At 31.3% G+C, this 18,891-nt stretch overlaps 4 protein-coding genes across 8 annotated transcripts; 2 read left to right on the forward strand and 2 right to left on the reverse strand.

Moving 5' to 3' along the window:
* Nucleotides 1–492: 492 nt before the first annotated feature.
* Mpv17 (Mitochondrial inner membrane protein MPV17) lies at nucleotides 493–1,947 on the forward strand. 2 transcript variants are annotated; one of them, XM_066745002.1, is made up of 5 exons: nucleotides 493–626; nucleotides 864–946; nucleotides 1,038–1,153; nucleotides 1,223–1,444; nucleotides 1,715–1,947. In XM_066745002.1, the coding sequence occupies exons 2-5, from the start codon at nucleotides 874–876 to the stop codon at nucleotides 1,835–1,837; spliced, it is 534 nt and encodes a 177-aa protein (XP_066601099.1). In that variant the 5' UTR covers nucleotides 493–626; nucleotides 864–873; the 3' UTR covers nucleotides 1,838–1,947. The 2 variants fall into 2 exon arrangements, with proteins under 2 accessions (XP_066601099.1, XP_066601098.1); XM_066745001.1 differs by having other exon boundaries at nucleotides 542–653.
* Nucleotides 1,948–2,061: 114 nt separating this feature from the next.
* On the reverse strand, nucleotides 2,062–7,448 carry Gclc (glutamate--cysteine ligase). 3 transcript variants are annotated; one of them, XM_066744999.1, is made up of 9 exons: nucleotides 6,818–7,448; nucleotides 6,242–6,351; nucleotides 5,977–6,162; nucleotides 5,726–5,898; nucleotides 5,447–5,664; nucleotides 5,002–5,370; nucleotides 4,835–4,927; nucleotides 4,156–4,337; nucleotides 2,062–3,854 (listed from the first exon to the last, which is right to left on the reverse strand). In XM_066744999.1, exons 1-9 carry the CDS (start codon nucleotides 6,965–6,967, stop codon nucleotides 3,677–3,679), a joined length of 1,659 nt encoding a protein of 552 aa, XP_066601096.1. In that variant the 5' UTR covers nucleotides 6,968–7,448; the 3' UTR covers nucleotides 2,062–3,676. The 3 variants fall into 3 exon arrangements, with proteins under 3 accessions (XP_066601096.1, XP_066601095.1, XP_066601094.1); XM_066744998.1 differs by having other exon boundaries at nucleotides 2,062–3,808; nucleotides 4,577–4,927; XM_066744997.1 differs by having other exon boundaries at nucleotides 4,577–4,927; nucleotides 6,818–7,445.
* A 907-nt stretch (nucleotides 7,449–8,355) lies between these two features.
* Nucleotides 8,356–10,325, reverse strand: RpLP0 (ribosomal protein LP0). Its single transcript, XM_066744896.1, has 5 exons — nucleotides 10,260–10,325; nucleotides 9,723–9,815; nucleotides 9,240–9,650; nucleotides 8,821–9,165; nucleotides 8,356–8,564 (listed from the first exon to the last, which is right to left on the reverse strand). The coding sequence occupies exons 2-5, from the start codon at nucleotides 9,774–9,776 to the stop codon at nucleotides 8,424–8,426; spliced, it is 951 nt and encodes a 316-aa protein (XP_066600993.1). The 5' UTR covers nucleotides 9,777–9,815; nucleotides 10,260–10,325; the 3' UTR covers nucleotides 8,356–8,423.
* Nucleotides 10,326–11,267: 942 nt separating this feature from the next.
* c11.1 (maestro heat like repeat family protein c11.1) lies at nucleotides 11,268–18,826 on the forward strand. 2 transcript variants are annotated; one of them, XR_010824415.1, is made up of 19 exons: nucleotides 11,268–11,764; nucleotides 11,899–12,525; nucleotides 12,914–13,059; nucleotides 13,140–13,345; nucleotides 13,421–13,587; nucleotides 13,655–13,943; nucleotides 14,011–14,214; nucleotides 14,287–14,377; nucleotides 14,434–14,586; nucleotides 14,650–14,793; nucleotides 14,859–15,142; nucleotides 15,223–16,441; nucleotides 16,500–16,677; nucleotides 16,740–16,933; nucleotides 17,025–17,399; nucleotides 17,462–17,782; nucleotides 17,846–18,196; nucleotides 18,299–18,434; nucleotides 18,497–18,635. XR_010824415.1 is itself a non-coding variant. In XM_066745034.1 (19 exons), exons 2-19 carry the CDS (start codon nucleotides 12,486–12,488, stop codon nucleotides 18,681–18,683), a joined length of 4,716 nt encoding a protein of 1,571 aa, XP_066601131.1. In that variant the 5' UTR covers nucleotides 11,269–11,764; nucleotides 11,899–12,485; the 3' UTR covers nucleotides 18,684–18,826. The 2 variants fall into 2 exon arrangements, 1 of the variants encoding a protein (XP_066601131.1); XM_066745034.1 differs by having other exon boundaries at nucleotides 11,269–11,764; nucleotides 18,268–18,434; nucleotides 18,497–18,826.
* Nucleotides 18,827–18,891: the final 65 nt, after the last annotated feature.

Below are 18,891 nucleotides of genomic sequence, written 5' to 3' on the forward strand. Positions count from 1 at the left end.
TTTTTTTAAAGTTAAGAAGAAAAAATGAGAAAGAAATATGCATGTATAAATGTATCTCTTTGTATCTTTATTTGGAGTATTTTGTGACGGTCATCGTTGGCATGGTTCTATCTAATCCGGTGACTCCAGTCTAGTGCAGAATTAGCGTTTTTGCAGCTAAAACACAATCACGTATCAGTTGGTATCAGTTAGATGTGTGTTGCGTCTGATGTGGTATGCAAGGTATGTGTAAATCGTGTAATATGTATGCATTCTCATTCATTCGGCTTTTTGGGTTTTCGGCTGAAAAGCACCAACTTTGGCAGTCAGGCACAGTCAGGCAGAGTCAGAGTCAGGGAAATCAGGCTGCGATTCACTGACTGCGGCCTGTGGGCACGGGCCGGCACGGGCGTCGGCGTGGTCGACGTCGGGGTCGGGCACCACTGTCCACTGCTGTCCAGCCAGTGTGAACTCCAGTGTCCACTGACCACTAGTCCATTACCACCAGGCACCACTTGCTGGAGACGCTGGAGACGCTGGAGTTGCTGGTAGGCAGGCAGCCCGCAGGCCCCGCAGCATGTGGTTGCGTCGGTTGCGATCACTACGGATAACCGCCGCAGACGGGCCTACCATATACATTTACTAAAGTACTTTTCTTGTTAAACTTCAGTGAGGTCACGTAAAAATAAATTTGCATCTTTTGTAAAATTATTTTAATCTTTTATTAAGTATTTTTTTTATTTTAAATACCTCATGAGTATAGGTACCAATTAATTGTAATAGTTATACAAAGTGATTGAAACTGAATACACAATCTAAACTTTAGATGTATAACCTAAACTTATGCTGATTGCTTTATTTTTTCATAAATTTTAAATATCTAGTGATACAAAAATGATGCCTATTATTAGAGCTTATCAAAAACTGCTAACAAAGTATCCACTGCCAGTACAAGCAGCTCAAGCAGGTATAATTAATATTTCAAATTAATAAAAGTAATAATATTTCTTCTTGTAAACTATATATCTGTAAGCTAAAGTTTTATTAATTATTTATAGGTACATTAATGGCTCTTGGAGACCACATTGCACAAAAAGCAGTTAGTAAGAAAAATTATAATGAACTTGATTGGACACGAACATCCCAATTTGCTACCATTGGTTGTCTTCTTACTGTTAGTATAATAGACAAATGTGTTGTGTGTGTATAATATTTAATTCAAATTCATTTTATATTGTCTTAGGGTCCTGCAACAATAATATGGTATCGAATATTAAATAAATATGTTGGTTCTAAAGGAGGAACAGTTGCATTAAAAAAAGTAACTTTTGATCAAATAGTTTTTGCCCCTATTTTTCTTATTGTCTTATTATCGACCATTCATACATTACAAGGTAAAAATCTAGGAGAATTTAAAACAAAATTAAAAGAAGAATACTATGAAATACTGCAAAATAATTATAAGGTAATTATCCAAATCCAATAGAGCGTTTCTTTTAATTTGCTCTAGAATTATGATATAAATGTTCATTAATCTATGTAACTGTAAGAGATAAATATTTTGCATAAAATCACTATGGATCTAAACAAAAAGGGGTTTTAAGATATCATGTAAAAAAATATCTGTTATAGTTACAGGGGTGAACTTTTATATTCAAGCTCTAAGGCAAATTAAAATAAACATTCTATATAAAAATATCTATTCTACAAAAATTGTATTATTTCTTGTTTTCAGATTTGGCCATTTGTCCAACTAGCAAATTTTTATTTTGTTCCATTACATTATCAAGCCCTAGTAGTACAAATGGTTGCCTTATTATGGAATGTATATATTACGTATAGAACTAATATACATTGATATACTAATAGATGTAATTGTACAAACTTAACTGAAATTTTTTATTTTTTAAATATTTTATAATGTACTATAAAGTATTAAAATAATTATAAATTAATATATTAACAAAATTTTTTAATCAGTTTTTAATGTCACACTGATGTAAGTCTTATCCCAATCATAAACAAATACTTTTCTTCAAAACATACATTTATAAAGATGGTGGATCTTTCAAGATTCTATTCATAAAAGCAATTAAATAACTTATAATTTTATTCTAAATTAATTTATTTCATTTATTTGACATATCTTTTTCCTTTATATTATGTTAGATTGACTGAAAAATTATGTTGCTTCTGTTCCTCTGCCAATATTTTATCAAAAAATGATATTACTTTGTGGTCCACCCTATACATACACTTTATTGGGCATATTTAATATACACTTATATTTGTCATGATATAAGATTTTTTATGATACCATTGTATATTATTGTATATATTAGAACACAAAAAGAAAGAGAATGAATGTATTTTTCTTAAGAATGTATTAAATATAGAGCAAGTCATAAAGCAAATTTTTAACACTTAAGAAGCATTTTAATTTCAATACTAATACGAAACTTGTGAATACAGAGAATAATTTTAAAGTTGTCTTATAATATAAATTAAATTTTTGTTTTTGTAATTCACAAAATAATATATAAAAGCATATGAATATTTGTCTAATATGATTCTTTTTATATTTTCAAAGAGATTGTTTAAAATTGATAAAATTTACTTACAAGACATAATATTTTTTATTGGTTCTAATATAAATTTTAATTGTATGAGTAAACTTGATGACAATTTTAGGCTTGATAACGGGGCAAATTTATTGCTAATTAATTTTGAGTAAGGCACAGCTTTTTAATTTCCTGTCATATTAAACATAATCTTATAGTACTAATAGTATATTGTTGATCAGGGGAAGAATGTAATTAATTGCCGAAGGAGTGCAGTTTGGCTACGCATGAGACGAAAGTTATTGACGTAGGCCAGTTGAATCAAATTGTAACTCGTGGGTAATTAATTTTTTATCCTAGTCAGGAAACTTTTTTTTTGTTACAATAAGGGGCAAGTACAATTTTTTTGCATGATTTGAGGGATAAAAATTATTTACTTTCTTCCCACTGAGCTTATTTTCCCCCTGCTAGTTAGCAAAATGTTATTTTTATTCCGCTAAACCGGAATGAAAAATTATATTTCCACCTTACGTGTTATAAAAACATTATTTCTTAAACATTAACAAGTAAATAACAAATGCAAACAGTAAAGTTAAATATAGATGATTATTTTTGTTTGTTCTATCAATAATAATTTCCTGTAATCAGAAACAATGATTCATATATTTTATATTGTACTTATTGTAAAATTTATATTACAAAACGTATGTATATATATATATATATATATATATACAGAAATTGTTTTTTGTAGCTCACATGTTTATATATTTTTTTTAGGTAAAGAAAAATCAAGTTACTAACAATGAAGGCTTTTTCACTACATGAAACGAATTAAAACATTATTAACTTTGTAAATATTACAAAATAATTATAAATATATACAATAATATTACAGTATAATTGAAAGGTATGTTGCAACATATTTTGTTCAGTTTAGTTTATAATTATCCTTTTCATAGTATTTACAAACTTAATTCATGGAATGTAAAAAGCAGAAATACTAAATCTTTAATGAAAAAGTGAATTTGATGAAAATATTTTTATGGAAAAAAGAAATATGCATAATAAAGTGCAATAAATCCACTTAGGCTTAAAATAGATATTTTACTACTATTCCAAAACTAATACTGTCTTTAATGACCGGTCGATGGACACTTTTCTGCTTTTGCAACAGCAGCAGGTATTGTTTCTGTAGTTTTTGAAGTTGTACATGGACCAAGTAATTCCGAACACGAAATGCGGTTGCTCTGCACATCATGTATTTTCTTCAACAAATCATAATTTATACGTTGAGTAATTACAGCATCATTCCTAAAAACAGGTTGTTAATATATATTTATACAGGGTCTATCACTTAAGCTGTCCTAGAGCATTAATTCAAGAAGACGTTTAACTCCGTAATTATAAGAAATATTACATTTCCACACAGGGCATTTTTAAAATATCTTGCTATTTCAATTCGAAGAAGTCTTATACAAAATTTAGGTCTGATATTTTTAATAGATAGAGAAACAAACGTTTCCTTGTATATATACTTCAAGGCGTTTTATGTGATGAACCCTAAATAAATTGTAAGTTTAGAATAATGTTGTTTTTATGTATGAGGTTTTACTTGTAATCGGGATGTGAAAGCACTTCTTTTCTCAACCAAGCAGCAGTGGTTAAAAGTTCTCCAGAAGCTCGCCTTTGAATCAGTTTCATATATCTCTGTATTGTACAATGAGTATCAGCGTCAACGTCCATGCTAGCAAGATAAGAGTTTACCAATGGAATTAACCCAGGAAATACGTCTTTCTACAATACATGAAAAAAAAATATCATTATGTTATGATTTTATACAAAAAAACAGTTATGCTATAGACTATAATTTATTTTCTAAAATTACAACAACTCTATAATAATAACTATTAAATTGTTCTTTTGCAATCCAATATAAATTTATAACGATAGTCGTAGGTCATAAAAATAATCTACGATGTTCATCGTAATTTTATAACAATTTTTTAAAACGTACAAGCAATACGGTAAAATACCTTTCCATTGATAATTTCATTGACAGTAAATTCAGTATATTCAGGCTCATTATTATCTGTATTTTTTCCATTAAAAGTAACATCACGACGAAACCAAAATTTTTCTGCCGTAACAGCATTTTTCTTTTGAGCATTAGCCATGTTTTCATCAACTTTGCTAATTGGTATTAGCAAATTTAACTTATAGCTCAGTATAACTCTTGTTAAAAGTACTATGAAACAAACAATAGCTGCGTTTTCAAAGTCTGTAAGCTGTACCTCACATGGTCGAAATTCAACACGCCAACCTATGGAAGAATTTGGAGGTGGTGGCTTAAAACGCATAGTTTGCCAATTAGTCGATTGAATATTCTGAAATAAAGTATTACTTATTAATTATTTTATCAACAAAGTAATGTGCAAATTACACAAAATGTGTCTGATACCTCAAAATGATCACTATCTTCTAAATCATTTTGGTGAATTTTTTCAGAAAATAGGGATACAGAATCCCTAATGAATAGATGTGCTATGTGTTGTGCTAATAGTCTATCAATTCCATTATCCATAAGTTGATTGTATATATCATTGTCATATACTAGAGGTACATCATTATACTTATCTCCTTGCTCACTTAGGTAAGAATCAATTGAATCATATCTTGATTTATTAATTATAAATTTATTTTCTTTAAGAGGCTTCAACCCACGTTCTTCTTCTGTTCTACAATCGACTGAACAAGATATAACATTCCAACGACAATCAACATCACTGATATATCCTTTATAAAATGGACTAGCAGCAGTGAGAGCTAACTGTTGAGTAGTAAAAAATGTTTGTATAAAATTTCTGTTTGACTTCATATATTAGTCAAAAAATGAATTTTTATACCATAATTGGACACAACGGTGTTAATTGGTCATATAATGTTCTAGCTTCTTGTATATTACAAGCTTGAAAAGTAAGCTGTAAGCAACAACATCCCATGCCAAAACCCATAGCATCCATGTAGATATGATCATCTTTAGCCACTTTTGCACTAGATCCATCATCTCCCAAACTCTTTAAATCTTCCTTAAATGGATTTGGTACATTTTTATCTTTATAAACTGTAACACAAAATGTATTTTACATTACTGTATCAGCAAAAAAAAAAAATTGTAAATATACCTGGAATGTTAATTGCAACTTTTTCCCCTCTACGTTGCCTAATGTTTCTAGTTAGAGTCTTGAATCTAGGATGACCAGAATATATAGCATCATCAGGAAAAAATAAGCTTCTGGATGCACCAGAGTCTGGACTTGGTTTAGCAGGAGGATCTGTAAAATCTAGTGCCCCCATTCTGTAACAGATAGTAACGTTTTACTGTCATTCTAATTTAAAGATTTTGTGGACTCATTTGTGTATGCTTTTCTACTACCTTGGAAAATTAGTTAAAGACATTAAGGTTTCTCCTGGTAATAAAAGCTTAGATGCTTCTTGTCTTCTATTATGCATATTTGCTTCAACAACGTTAAAATGAGCTAATAAACCCCCATATGGAGATCCAGGTGTTCCTTCAATCATAAAAGCACCATACTCTGGTCTCCAAAGAGATTTTACATTTCTATTTGAAATATAAAGATAGATGAATAAAATAAAACTGTTACATTATGATAAACATTAGATGTATTATGTTCACATACTGTGGATTCTTCCGTTCCTCCTCATTTAAAATATTTAATATTTCTTTTGCTCGTAAGCTCAGCTTTGCTACTTTCTCTTCATCATCAAACTTAATCAACATGTACTCTATCTAAAAAACAAAAGAAATAAACTGTTAACTATTTGTATTCTATGGTTATTTCTTATTTTAATAAAGTCTTTGAATAAAAAGAACACAGTAAATCACATGAAACAAAGGATCATCTCAAAGGGAAAGTAGCTAAACCAAAATTGTTCTTGATTCCATTATAAACTATATTTACGCATATATAAATACTATTTTATATAATCATTAAAAAGATAACATGGAAAATAATATTCATCATGGACAAGTATATCACGATAACATTTCCGCAATGCATTTAGCAAAAGTTGAAGAAAATTCTTTTATTCCACGAATTCTTACAATTAGAAATAAGTTACAGGGAAAGTCTTGCAGAGCAGTAATTATAGATATACACAAATGTGGAAATTTTCTAGGAATTGTAAATGAAATATGATCCTGAGAAAAGCTAGAAAATGGCATGACATGCATAATATATAACTTGCTGTAGTACCTCGTCGCCCCATTTCAACACATCGCCCTGCCTATCCCTTAGCCTTTTGTACAGGTTAATGAATTGTATAATTCCGTGTTTTCGCACATGATCAGCTAGATTCTTCGTATCCTCCCAAGAAAGTGGACTTCCTTCCGTTAGCAAACCCATATTTAAGCTAAAAAATCACGATCAAGTTTGAAAAGATCAAGAAAATTTCGCGCAAAAACGATTCTATCCGATTTGCGCCGACCAAAACCGAGGCACGCACTGATATATGTTTTTTTCAATGTCAAGCAGACGATCTTCATATATGTATGCGAGATACAATACGACACTTTTTAATACTATCGACCCATTATATACTGAAAATATCGTCTGGTCATGCTAGTTTACTATATATATGTACGCAAACGGAGAAACGACCCTGGAGTTTTTTATAATCGTACAGCTCGTACTGTACAAGCACGTGTTTACCCTACCTCTCTTTATCGCTATGCTAACGGCTAACCAACCTTATCGTCCCCCCTATTCATTCGTCCCTTTCACGCTTGCCTATCTTTCTCATTCTTTCTACTGAAATTCCTAATATTCAACATTCAACGAGTAACAGAACACACAGTTTTCGTAAACAGCCACTCTGCTCCGGCTTATATTATGCCGTGCTATACCCCCCCCCCCCCCCTCCTATACAATTTCACCAAACTAACACTAATGAGAAATCCTACTGACTCTTATCGCTTTCCCACTTGCCCCAAGTTGCACATTATTAATATAGCAAATTGTTCATTGACAACTGACAGCTGCTTACACATACAATATATCATAATGACGAAGCAGGAAATGTTATAATATATATATATATATATACATATATGTACATAACATAATCCATTCAGTTTAACTCATTGATTTCTTTTTCCTATGAAACATCATTAATCCATCGATAAGTTCTTACTTTGCGTCATTCGTTACGGGTTTAATCAAAATTAAACATCAACTCGGTTATCATTAGAAACATTTTAAAGTTGCGAGTGTTTTTACATATACTACGCTTTATCTAAATAATAATAGCGGTGACATCACGGATGAAAATTGATTTTTCGCCTGTTGTATTTCAACTTTTATTACGGGAAAACCATTTTTGCTCTCTATCATCTACTTATTCATCTATTTGTTCCATGAAATAAAATTAAGTACACGTTACAACCTAGTAAATTACTAACTTGAAATGGATGTTTAAGAAAAAATGCATAACTTATCTACAACTACTTATTAACGTTCGAGAGCGTAGGATTTATATACTACAGCATTAAAGGAATATAAAGTTTAAAGCAAAAAACTTGGACCAACACAGCAAAGCTAATTTTTTCATTTGTCTTGTCAGAAACTACTATTATACATATCGTTTGGCTCATTTTAATGTTATCATTATAATTATTCATGATGATCATGTGATAATCAAGTTTTTATGTTAAATACCTTCAACCTATTTATAGAAAAGCTTATAAAAGGAACGACCATTTCTTTACAAAAGGATTTAAAATAAAGAAGGATAGTTCTTTTTATTTATGTCTTGCTTTATTTTGACTTTGGCAAAGACAGTAGCAACACATTTCATGTTATTTTAATCAAACAGACCAAATCCCATGTCTTCATCTTCAGACTCTGATTCTTCCTTCTTATCTTCTTTTTCTGCTGCAGGAGCTTCAGCAGTAGCAGTAGTCGGAGTTGAAGCCACAGTAGTGGCTGCAAATTTGCTTGGATCCTAGAAAAAAAAAATAATATTTACATTACAATGCGACATAAATTATAAATAGTAATTATTCATTTATAAATGCTTAATTTTCAGACTACGTTTAAACGTGGTTTATCAACTAACACCCTGAAATGCCAGTGGGTTCTGCTATTGCTAGCTCTGACATTTTAACCAAGATATTCAGACATTTAACTTTCTCATCATTAAAATAAGTAAAATTAAAAAGATTTATATGATAACTAAAAAATTTGAAATTTATATTTACCTTGATGTATTCCTTGATTGTAGCAGCTTCTTTAAACTCTACATCAGTAGCTGCAGCAACAGCTAACAGGTTTTTGAAACCATTAGCTATGCTATGTGGAGCACTAGCAACTGTAGGATATCCAATAGAGAGACATACTGCTGCCAGGTTTGCTACCCCAGCCATGAAAGTCTTCCTTAAATCTTCTGGCTTGATATCTAAGATTTCTGGTGCGAAAATAGTACCAGAATCATAGACTTGTTCTACTATTAAACCATAAGAAAATGGTGAAATGTTTAACATGTTCAATAGGGTAGCTTCTGAGGCTCCTACTTTATCCCCAGGTTTTAAAATGTGAACATCATTCTAAAAAATTAAAAATTTACAGAGAAATGAATAAAATTTAATAATTTCATTCTTAAATAAAATTTTAAACTTACAATGATTTCAATAGTACCCTTAGAAATCTTGGTAGGAATACTTAAAGCCTGGAAGAAAGAAGTTTTCTCAGGACCTAAGCCTGTATTTTGAGCAGGAATTATGACGCTCAAAGGAGCAATTGCTCCTGCTCTAGCTGGTGCTCTCACTTTGTTTTCCAAAAGCTTTTCCCTGATTTCTATTAATTCTCCCCTAGTGAAGACAAATCCAACATTACCTTTAATATGTGGCAATAGTTTTTCCAATGCCGAATTTCTTTCAACATGACCTTTAATTGCCTTTCTCATCATAGTATTTTTACCCATAAGTAAAACTGCATGATTGCGCAAAGACATTCGAATTTGTTGCATTTGTCTAGAACCAACATTGTCTGCACCAACAATAAAACATTTTGGATATTCATCCAAAAGTTGCTAAAAATTAAATTGTTTACTTTAAACTTTTCAATCTATTTTAATTATGATAAACAAGTTTTAAATACATACAATAAGTTTGGTGAAATAGCTTGACTTCCATGTTGTCTTGTCCTCCCTACCCATCTTGAATGTGTGTAGGGATATCAGGTAGACTTTTAAGGACTACAACCAAAATAAATAAAATACTTAAGTCTTATATTAAAAATTAAATTTGCAAACAAAAAATAAGATTTTTAAGCGTTTAAATGGGTACTAAAGTTGATAAATTTCTATACTCCTGTAAATGCTTCGAACTATTGAAAATTCAATTTTTTTTTCTTTTTTATCTGACTATAAAAAAATTCAACTGAAACACCGTAAAGAACATAAAAATAGTACAATGTTTAACAAAAAAGTAGTAAAAGTATAAGAAACTTAAGTCACATGGTCAGTTAACCTGACCATATGTGAAAATAATTACAAAAAAACAGAAATAGAATCTAATTTTGTTTACACCTTGTTTAGTAATGTGTAGGGCAATAAAACTAGCTAATTAAAAAAAACATTTATAATACTATTACTATACATACTGAAAAGATATAAGACCGATATGATTATGATTCTTACCTTGTCAACTAAAATGGACGCAATGGATGAAAGGATGGAAGGAGCCGAGGAGGATGAGAAATGAGAAGTGAGGAGTAGTGAGGACACCGCGTACTACATAGGACCGCGCGGCGCGTAGCGTAGTATAATCGAAACGATCAGTACTCGATGTGATTGGCCAAACTAAAAGAAGTATTGACTGATTAACCAATCATAAAGAGTATTTTTTGTTATGCTAAGGCCCGGTTCCACAAGCCTTATTTAAACTGGATTAAGTTAATTTTGCTATATTTTATGTCACATAGAATATAGCATAATTAACTTAATCCAGTTTAAACAAGTCTTGTGGAATCGGGCCTAATCTGACTTAAGTTGGTATAGTCCCCGTCACATTAACTATACCAACTTATACATACTCAGGGTGAGATTCACCAAGTCCGGCTTGAAGGCTAGCCGGGCTAATATGGTATACTTTCGGACTAAAGTAGTACAGTTACCGTTACATGAACTGTATGAGTTTAGCCCGGCTAGCCCCAAGCCGGACTTCCCTCAGAGACGTGACTCGAACTCGAGTCGAGTTTTTATACTATAGTTTACGTTACATATACTATATATTTTTGCCGGAGTCGAGTTCGAGTCGAGTGTGGGGTGGGGTATCCGTGTGAATACCACTATTACCACCGATAGAATATACCATAGGGTTTGTTCTTTTTCACTGCACTATCGCACTGATGCAATTAGTTGAAATAAGACAAACGTATACATATGTACATATGTATGTATGTTTTCTCGCTTTAACTTATTGCACTAGTGCAGTAATACAGCGAAAAAGAACAGACCTATAATTAAGTTAATCCAATTTAGGGCCGGTTTTTCCACCTATTGGTAAAATTTATCTGCTTGGTAAAATTTACAAACTGTAGTAAATTCTATTCAATTTCAAGCTTTACCAAACGGATAAATTTATCCAGACGTTTGCCAATAGGTGGAACAACCGGCCCTTAAACAAGAGGGTTGTGGAACCGGGCCTTATAGCGTTAATACGTTAATGCACCCACTGATATGTACTATGTACTATAGCTGAACCACACACGATTCAATTTCCCAATTTCCCAGTGTGTTGTAAATTGTAATAGTACTCCATAACATCAGACAGAACCGGAAGGATAAAGACACATGGAGCGGATCTGACGGATTAAAGATTAGTTTTATGTTAGAATATAATGAAATTAATTATTACTGGAAAGCCTGAAAGCACAAACTGGTTTAGGGAAGTTGGGATTACTTGGGATACATTGCGGTGGATATAAATGTATATAGTACATATGTATGTATGTATGTATATATAGCCGCAGATAGATTATAGATATAGTCATTGAGCTCACTCACATTCTTAGCAATTAACAATTTAGCAAAAAACCTTCGTACTGCCATTTAGCTCTACTTTTAGTATAAATTAAAATGGCAACGCTGACGACAGGGGTCGTAAGTGTATTTAGAGAAATTTACAATGACCCTTTTAAATGGTGAGTAATTTTTATGAAAACAATTATAAAAAATATATTTAATGACAACTATTTTTCTTTTTTTTTATTAATATCATAAAATAGATTGCAAATGTTTTTTTTGTGTAAAATGTAAAATTTCATGCATTTTACAGGTCAGTGGTGAAAAGCATAGGATTTTTTGCACTAGGTGTAAAAATTGCTCTGGAGTGCAAGGGAATTGATTTAATGCCACCCACAACCATTTAATTGTAAATAATTACTGAATAGATACAAACACGACTGCTTTAATTATGTATTTTTATTTTATACAAATGTGTTGAAATAAAAATTAAAAACTATCAAGCAAAATCAAAAATTTTTACATAACCTTAATACAAGTTTTACCATACGATTGCTTGTTACGAAAAATTTGTCACTGTATATGTGGTAAATGGCAGAGTCGCATGTGTGTGTGACGAGCACGATATAACCATATATGATTGTGTAAAATATTTAACCTATACGATTGCACTTATGACTGTATATGTATATATGTATATAATCACTGACAATTTATCACAGTATACATAACTATTCTACGCTATGTGTTTCATATCTTGTAATTTTTGATGTTATACTTCCTCTTATCATTATATTTCAAGATTATATATTAAAAGTGAGATTTTTTAAATAGAATTGTTTTACCATTAAAGAACTATAAGATATTTTGTAGAAGAAAGATTTATTTTCAATTGTAATCATGACAGAAGGAGCAAAATCAGAAAATTCAGAATTACCAGGTAATGATATATTTACAAAATATTTATATTTTTTATAAGGAATTGCTGCTATGAAAATATTTTTATTTTTAAAGAAGGTATCAGTTAACACAAGGAAAATACAATAAAGTATCTTGAAGTCATAGAAAGCTTTATTTTAACTATACGTACTATTTTTATGGCTGTCATGTATTTAATAAACAGATGGAAAATTTTAATTAATAATAAGTACATGTATTGTAAAGGTTCTTAAAATTGTCCCTCTGTATTTATTATAGTTTTTATAATTATTATCCACCATACAGATAGACATGTGTAGTAAGAGAAGTGACAACAGTATATTAGACATGAAGCTTTCCTTTCTCCAAAAAAGGCATTTTAATAGATTCAACTAATTTTTGTTTTTAAGCTATTATCAGCGTTTTATTTGATGTGCTTGACGATAAGGAGGTTGATGTTAGAAAAACTGCCATAGAATCTATTCAAAGGATATCGAATCAATATCCGAAAACTGTGATTCACACTGGTATATATTTTATGGAGCTTCATAAAAAAGTATTTTATTCATATTCATATTTCAATTATGAAAAGATAGAATTGTAAAGTAGGGCATAATTTTTCTTTCTGTGTTCCAGGTATCATCAGAACATATGAATTTATTGTTAAGTGTAATAACTTATACATGTAAGAATGGCATACATTTGGAAGCAAATGTGGCATCATCTGTAGCTGAATTAGCTGTAAGATATTTAAATGGGGATACGGAACTTGAAGCAAGTCTATTATTACTAGCATTAAGTAAAAAGCACTGTATGCAATCCATGGGAGAACTGTTATCAAAGTAATCATTTTACATAGTTTTTTTCAATTTTAGCTAATTAACAGAGAATTCACTAATTTAAATTATTATTCACAGATTAGATCCTGGTGTTCTTCCTCAGTCTATAATTGTTAATACAATAGGAAAGATAGCAGTAGCAAATCCATTAGGAATGCTATCATTTTATAAGATTATTTTAACTATAATAATTCCAATGTTATCAGTTACAAGGGATGATAACTTAAAAATATCGTTTTGCATCAGTATGTGAATTTTTTTTATGTGAAAAAACTATTTTGATAAAGTATTTATTATTAATTTATTTTTCAGCATTAGGAAAATTTGCAGAATCAATTAATGATTTAATAATAAATTCAGATAGCTTACATGAACTTACAAGAGAAACGTTTAAAGAAGAATTTTCTCTAGCTTTTGAAATTTTAATGTATGAATGGTCCAGACTCTCCAAGGATTATAAATTAATAGATGCTATTTTAGTAGCAGCTACTCCTATGATATCACTACTACCAAAAGAAACCCATAATGGTCATCTCCCAAAATTGGTACCAATGTTTTTGAACTTTTGCAAAAAGCCACGTCATCGATCATCAGCAACCAAGTATTTTTAGAGAATTTGGTTAACAAATATTGAGTAATATTTGGTATTCAATTTGATTTTGTTACAGAGCTCTGGCTTCTACTTTAAATAACACACAAGTAGAGGGCAAAGAAGCGCTTCGCCCTTTTTTGGATAGTCTATTTCTAGGGCTTTTTGATCTTATTAACATTTCTCCATTTGAAGCCCCAAGAGATGTTCAACTAGTACATTATGAAGCTCTGCAATGTTCTAGAATATTAGTTTTACTCTTTCCAGAAGAAGCTCTTGATAGGTAAAAAAAATTAATTTACGATATTCTTCTGTTTTTTGTAATTTGGTAAATTTTTATTTATGCCCTTTATAGGATATTAACATATTTAAAGTCAACTGTGTCCCTTCATCAAGCACGAGCTTTGGTTGTTTTAAGGCATTTAATAAATACACTCCCATCTGAGGTAACTCTAATTTTTTTTTAACATCTCACTCTTTATTAAAGTAACTTTGCTACTAGGATGATGAAAGCTTACAGAGAATAGCACTTAATCTACAAGAATCCTTAGGAGAGAGCTGTGCACGTCAAATGGTTGGAGCCTTAGCAGCGCTTGCTGCACGTCCAACTATTCCTCTTTTACCTTCTCAACGAACAGCATTTGTCCGATATATGGTAAATAATACAGGCAAACAAATGATAAATATTAAGGTGATCATTTGTTTATTCTATCCTTAGGTGGCTCATTGCGAGTCAAAGCATGATGAAAGCGATACTTACACCGATGCTCTGTATTTACTTGCTACTACAGTAAATGCCGTAGAATCTTGGCTATGGCCTTGTTTGATAAACTCATTATTGGATAAATCTTACACTCCATCAGTAAGTCTAAGTTATAATTGAATATATTAATCTGACATACTAATTGTATATTATTACATTAATAGGCCATACCCATTTTTAAAGCCTTAACTCCAATGGCTGTAAAAATAATTGATGACAATAATTCGACAAAAATTGTAAAGAACTTTTCTGGTATGAAAGTTCTAACTCGATGTTTTGAATTATCGCAAGATTGGCGAAATCATGTAGCTGTAGCATCGTTTCTTAAAAGTGCAGCTTCTTTATTTGGTAATCAGATATCAAATCATTGGAATGATGTTTTCCTAGAAATTGTAGAATTTATTCAAAATGATTCAAATAATAACAATAGCGAAGCTGTTATTAAACAGTAATTATTTACATATTCTTTTGTCAAAATGATTTGGGAAATGGTTTTATTAAATTAGACTTTGTTCTGTATTTTATTAGAAATCAGTTTTGGGAGAATTCTCTAGTGGTATTGTTGGAGAAAAGCGCTGAGCTAGAAGGTGAAGACTGGGCCCAAAAATTGTCGAACGAATTTGCAATTGATACTACTGTACCGATCATTGCTCCATTATTAGCATCAATAACCAACAATGATTTACATATTAATCTTCTTGTCTTGGAACTTTCACGTCTTGCCAGTGAACAGGAAGTTTTTGCGAGAGCTGTTGGAATCTGCTCCAAACGTCATTTGACCAAAGTACTAGGCTTATTGGAACAAAATTGTCAGATGGAGGATTCCAGAAAAATTCCAGTAAGATTATTGGGCCTAGTGAAGGATACGAAAGTTGCAGCAAATGTAGAAAATGCGAAAACAAGTATACTAAGATGTTACATGGAAATTGCAAAAAGAGCAGACTCGCAACAATTGTATCCAGCTATCGAAAAGCATATTCTGCCCTGGATAACTCGACAAATTATTAATAGTAAAGAATTAAAAACAAAGCAAGCTGGAATATTAGCACTGGAACAAGTAGCACGTGCCTTGCATCCAGAGTCGTTACCAGATTTTAAGGGTCTTAATGCAAAAGATTCGTCTCTAGCTACTCTTTTGATTCTTCTGCAGTCATCCACGGGATATAAGCCAGTCCAACTTTACCTTCCTGTTTTAAAAGCTATAATGTCTTTAGTGCGTTTACCACCAGTACTAAAAGCAGAGCAACGGCAAGTTTTACTTAGCACAGCTATGGATAAAATCCTAGCTGCTAGCTCAGAAATTACTTTCCAACAACAACCTGAAATTTTACAAGAAACAATACACGAATTGAGTGCTGTGTGCAGCGAAATAGTAGGTGACCATTCAGATGCTTTGACAGAGTTTATTGACATCTTGTTATCCTGGCTACAATCTAAGTCAAATATAGAGCGTAAAGCTACCTTGTCGGTGTTTAGAGTGGTACTAAGATCCTACTATAGTTCTTTGAAATATACCTACCCAGGTGGTAAGTTTGAGCCGGGAAAAATATTAGGGAGATTATTATCGTGCTGTGTAGATCCAGATCCTGCTTTAAGGCCACTTGTGGTGGACTGTGTTGCTTTGTTATTACACATAGCAATGAGACATTGCTCTACAAGAATGGATAATGATGTCGATGAGAAAATTAATAATATAAAGCAAATTATGGTTAATGAAGATTTTAATATGATTTACAAAGGAATAAAGGTACGATAGTGATGATCAATAAGATTATCTTTTGTCATCAAATTTCATTTTATTTCAGGATTTAACTTCTATTGTATCTGAACGGCTTCCAACTGGGAACGTTATTAGTTTAGCTGAAGGATTGACAGAAGCTCTACTATTTCATGGAGAATCAGGGATGGCTGCTGGAATAGCATTATCTCAACATTTTTTTATCAAAGGGTCCGATTTTTCAAAGAGCGATATGTTTATAGTTGGTCAGTAATGAAAAAAAAAAGATATATTATAGCATCTCCATAATTTATTGTTATATTTTTAGATTATATAATGAAACAAATGCGCCAAATAGCAAATTCAAGTTGCAGACAAGAAGCTGCAGTTGCATTAATAGCATTGATGAAGCATCATCCTGAAATGGTGGTAGAACATCTTTTGTATCAACCATTGCCATTTGATCGTAGCTGTGAAGAATGTTGGAGAGAGATTGGTCATTGCCCAAAATTAGCATCAACCGTACATATATAATATAATATTACGTTATTGTATTTTCTTTTGCTACCTATTTTAACTAGCTATACCTTATTAATATCATAATTATTTTTAGGTTCTTAAAGTACTTTTAGTAAATTTGGAAAATAATAATTTGCTAGCAGAGAGCTCTCCTTCTTCACAAATGGAAAGAAAAAATACAGCCTCTGTCGGGTCATTAGCGGCAATGATGGCTATGAAAAATTTATTAACTGTTCCGCGGCCTGATACTTTCATCGAAAAACATATCGTTTGGTTATTATCGGTTTTATTAAAATATTTAGCTGGTTGGCTTAACGTCGAAGTACCAGCATCTGTTGCTAGTACGAGATATGGATATGTACCGAATAAGGAAATATGTAAAATCAACCCACAAAAAGAAGTTTACACTGTTATTATTAATACCTTAGTGGGCATTAATGCAGACTCCAAAATTAATTTACTGGAGCAAGTATGCATACAGTTTTAAAATGATTTGCATTTCACTTTTTATCCTACGTTTTTCTATTCCAGATTTTATTATCCTCAGAAGAAAGTGCAGAAAATGTAGTGCAAACTGTTCATATTATAATCGAGAGTATATTAAATCGAAATGATATTTTGTCCAGCCTTGCAAAATCATTAGAAAAATTACTAGAGAGTTCAGGGGTAATTGCACAGAGGGCTGTTGCTGTTGCGTTTTATGCAGAAATAATAGGCAAAGTTAGTTGTGGAGATGCTTGGTTACACGCGATAATAAATATGCTGATCGAATGCAAATCAGACTCTTCGGCTCTAGTGCGAAAGCTTGCAACGATTGGCCTTTCTAGAATTGCATATTTGGAGCCACAGCAGGTAGTGGAAGATAAAATAAATTCTGGTTAAACTTCAGTTATCATTAATTTCATTATTTTACAGATGGACAAATATTTTGACAAATCGATGTCCGCTTTGTTGGAAGGACTGGAAGAGCCCATGGGTGAGGAAGGTGGTATTGCAGTAATTTTGGAATCTCTTAAAGGACTTTCATTGCTATTATCCGTGCCAATTCAAAGAATGATTAGTCCGCAAATTGTATTGGCCCTAAAACCGTTTATAGAAAAGGAAAACTTGCAAATAAGGGAAGCTGCTTTGAATGTTTTACACGTTGTTATTCGTTATTGGAAAAAATACCCCTCGTTGAAAGACAATGATATCAATGATTATCTTCTTGGATGTATCCCGTGCCTTATTATAAGAGTTGTGGACTCGAATTTAGAAATCTCTATGGTATGGCAATATAATTTTTTTTTCTGTAATCCACATGCATATAATTATATAATGTACATTATATTCTTTAGATTACTAAAAAAATATTATATGATTCTGCAGAGTTATTGCACTGTATTGAGCTAGCAAAAGTAATCAGCTCTCATTTAAAATTGGAAGTATTTAATCATGAGAGTTTTTTGAATGACTTAATACAATGTTTGTTAAATAAATTACCTGAAAGGGCAGATGAATTAAGGTACATAATTTTTACTATAATTAAGTTTATTTTAAGAAACTAATTTTGTGTGTTTTCTTCAGGAACGCTGTTACTCGCGGCTATTCTAGGTCAGAAAATTCGTGTACCAGATCTACTTCGGCAATTATCCTGGGATTATTTGGAAAACCAACCGAAGACACCATACAGAGGCTATTACAATTAATACGAGACAATGAATCTAATGTGCGAATTGAGTCAGCAAAAGCACTTTCTCTTTGCTTTGTATAATTTTTACTGTAAGGTAGCAACATCATAATTATGTTAAAGTTTTAGCAGACCATATAATATATTTTGTTAGCTGTGATATATTTGCTATACCTAGTTTGTTAGCAAACAATATATTTCTCAATAAATATACATTTACATATTAATTCTAATTTTTTAATGTACTTTTAAACTCATGAGAATAATCAAGAAATAATAATTATAGTAAAAA

This window comes from Prorops nasuta, unplaced genomic scaffold (assembly GCF_024137725.1).
Source record: "Prorops nasuta isolate Cenicafe-Biocafe unplaced genomic scaffold, Cenicafe_Pnas_1.2 PNAS00053, whole genome shotgun sequence".
In the NCBI taxonomy this organism is placed as follows: Eukaryota; Metazoa; Arthropoda; class Insecta; order Hymenoptera; family Bethylidae; genus Prorops; species Prorops nasuta.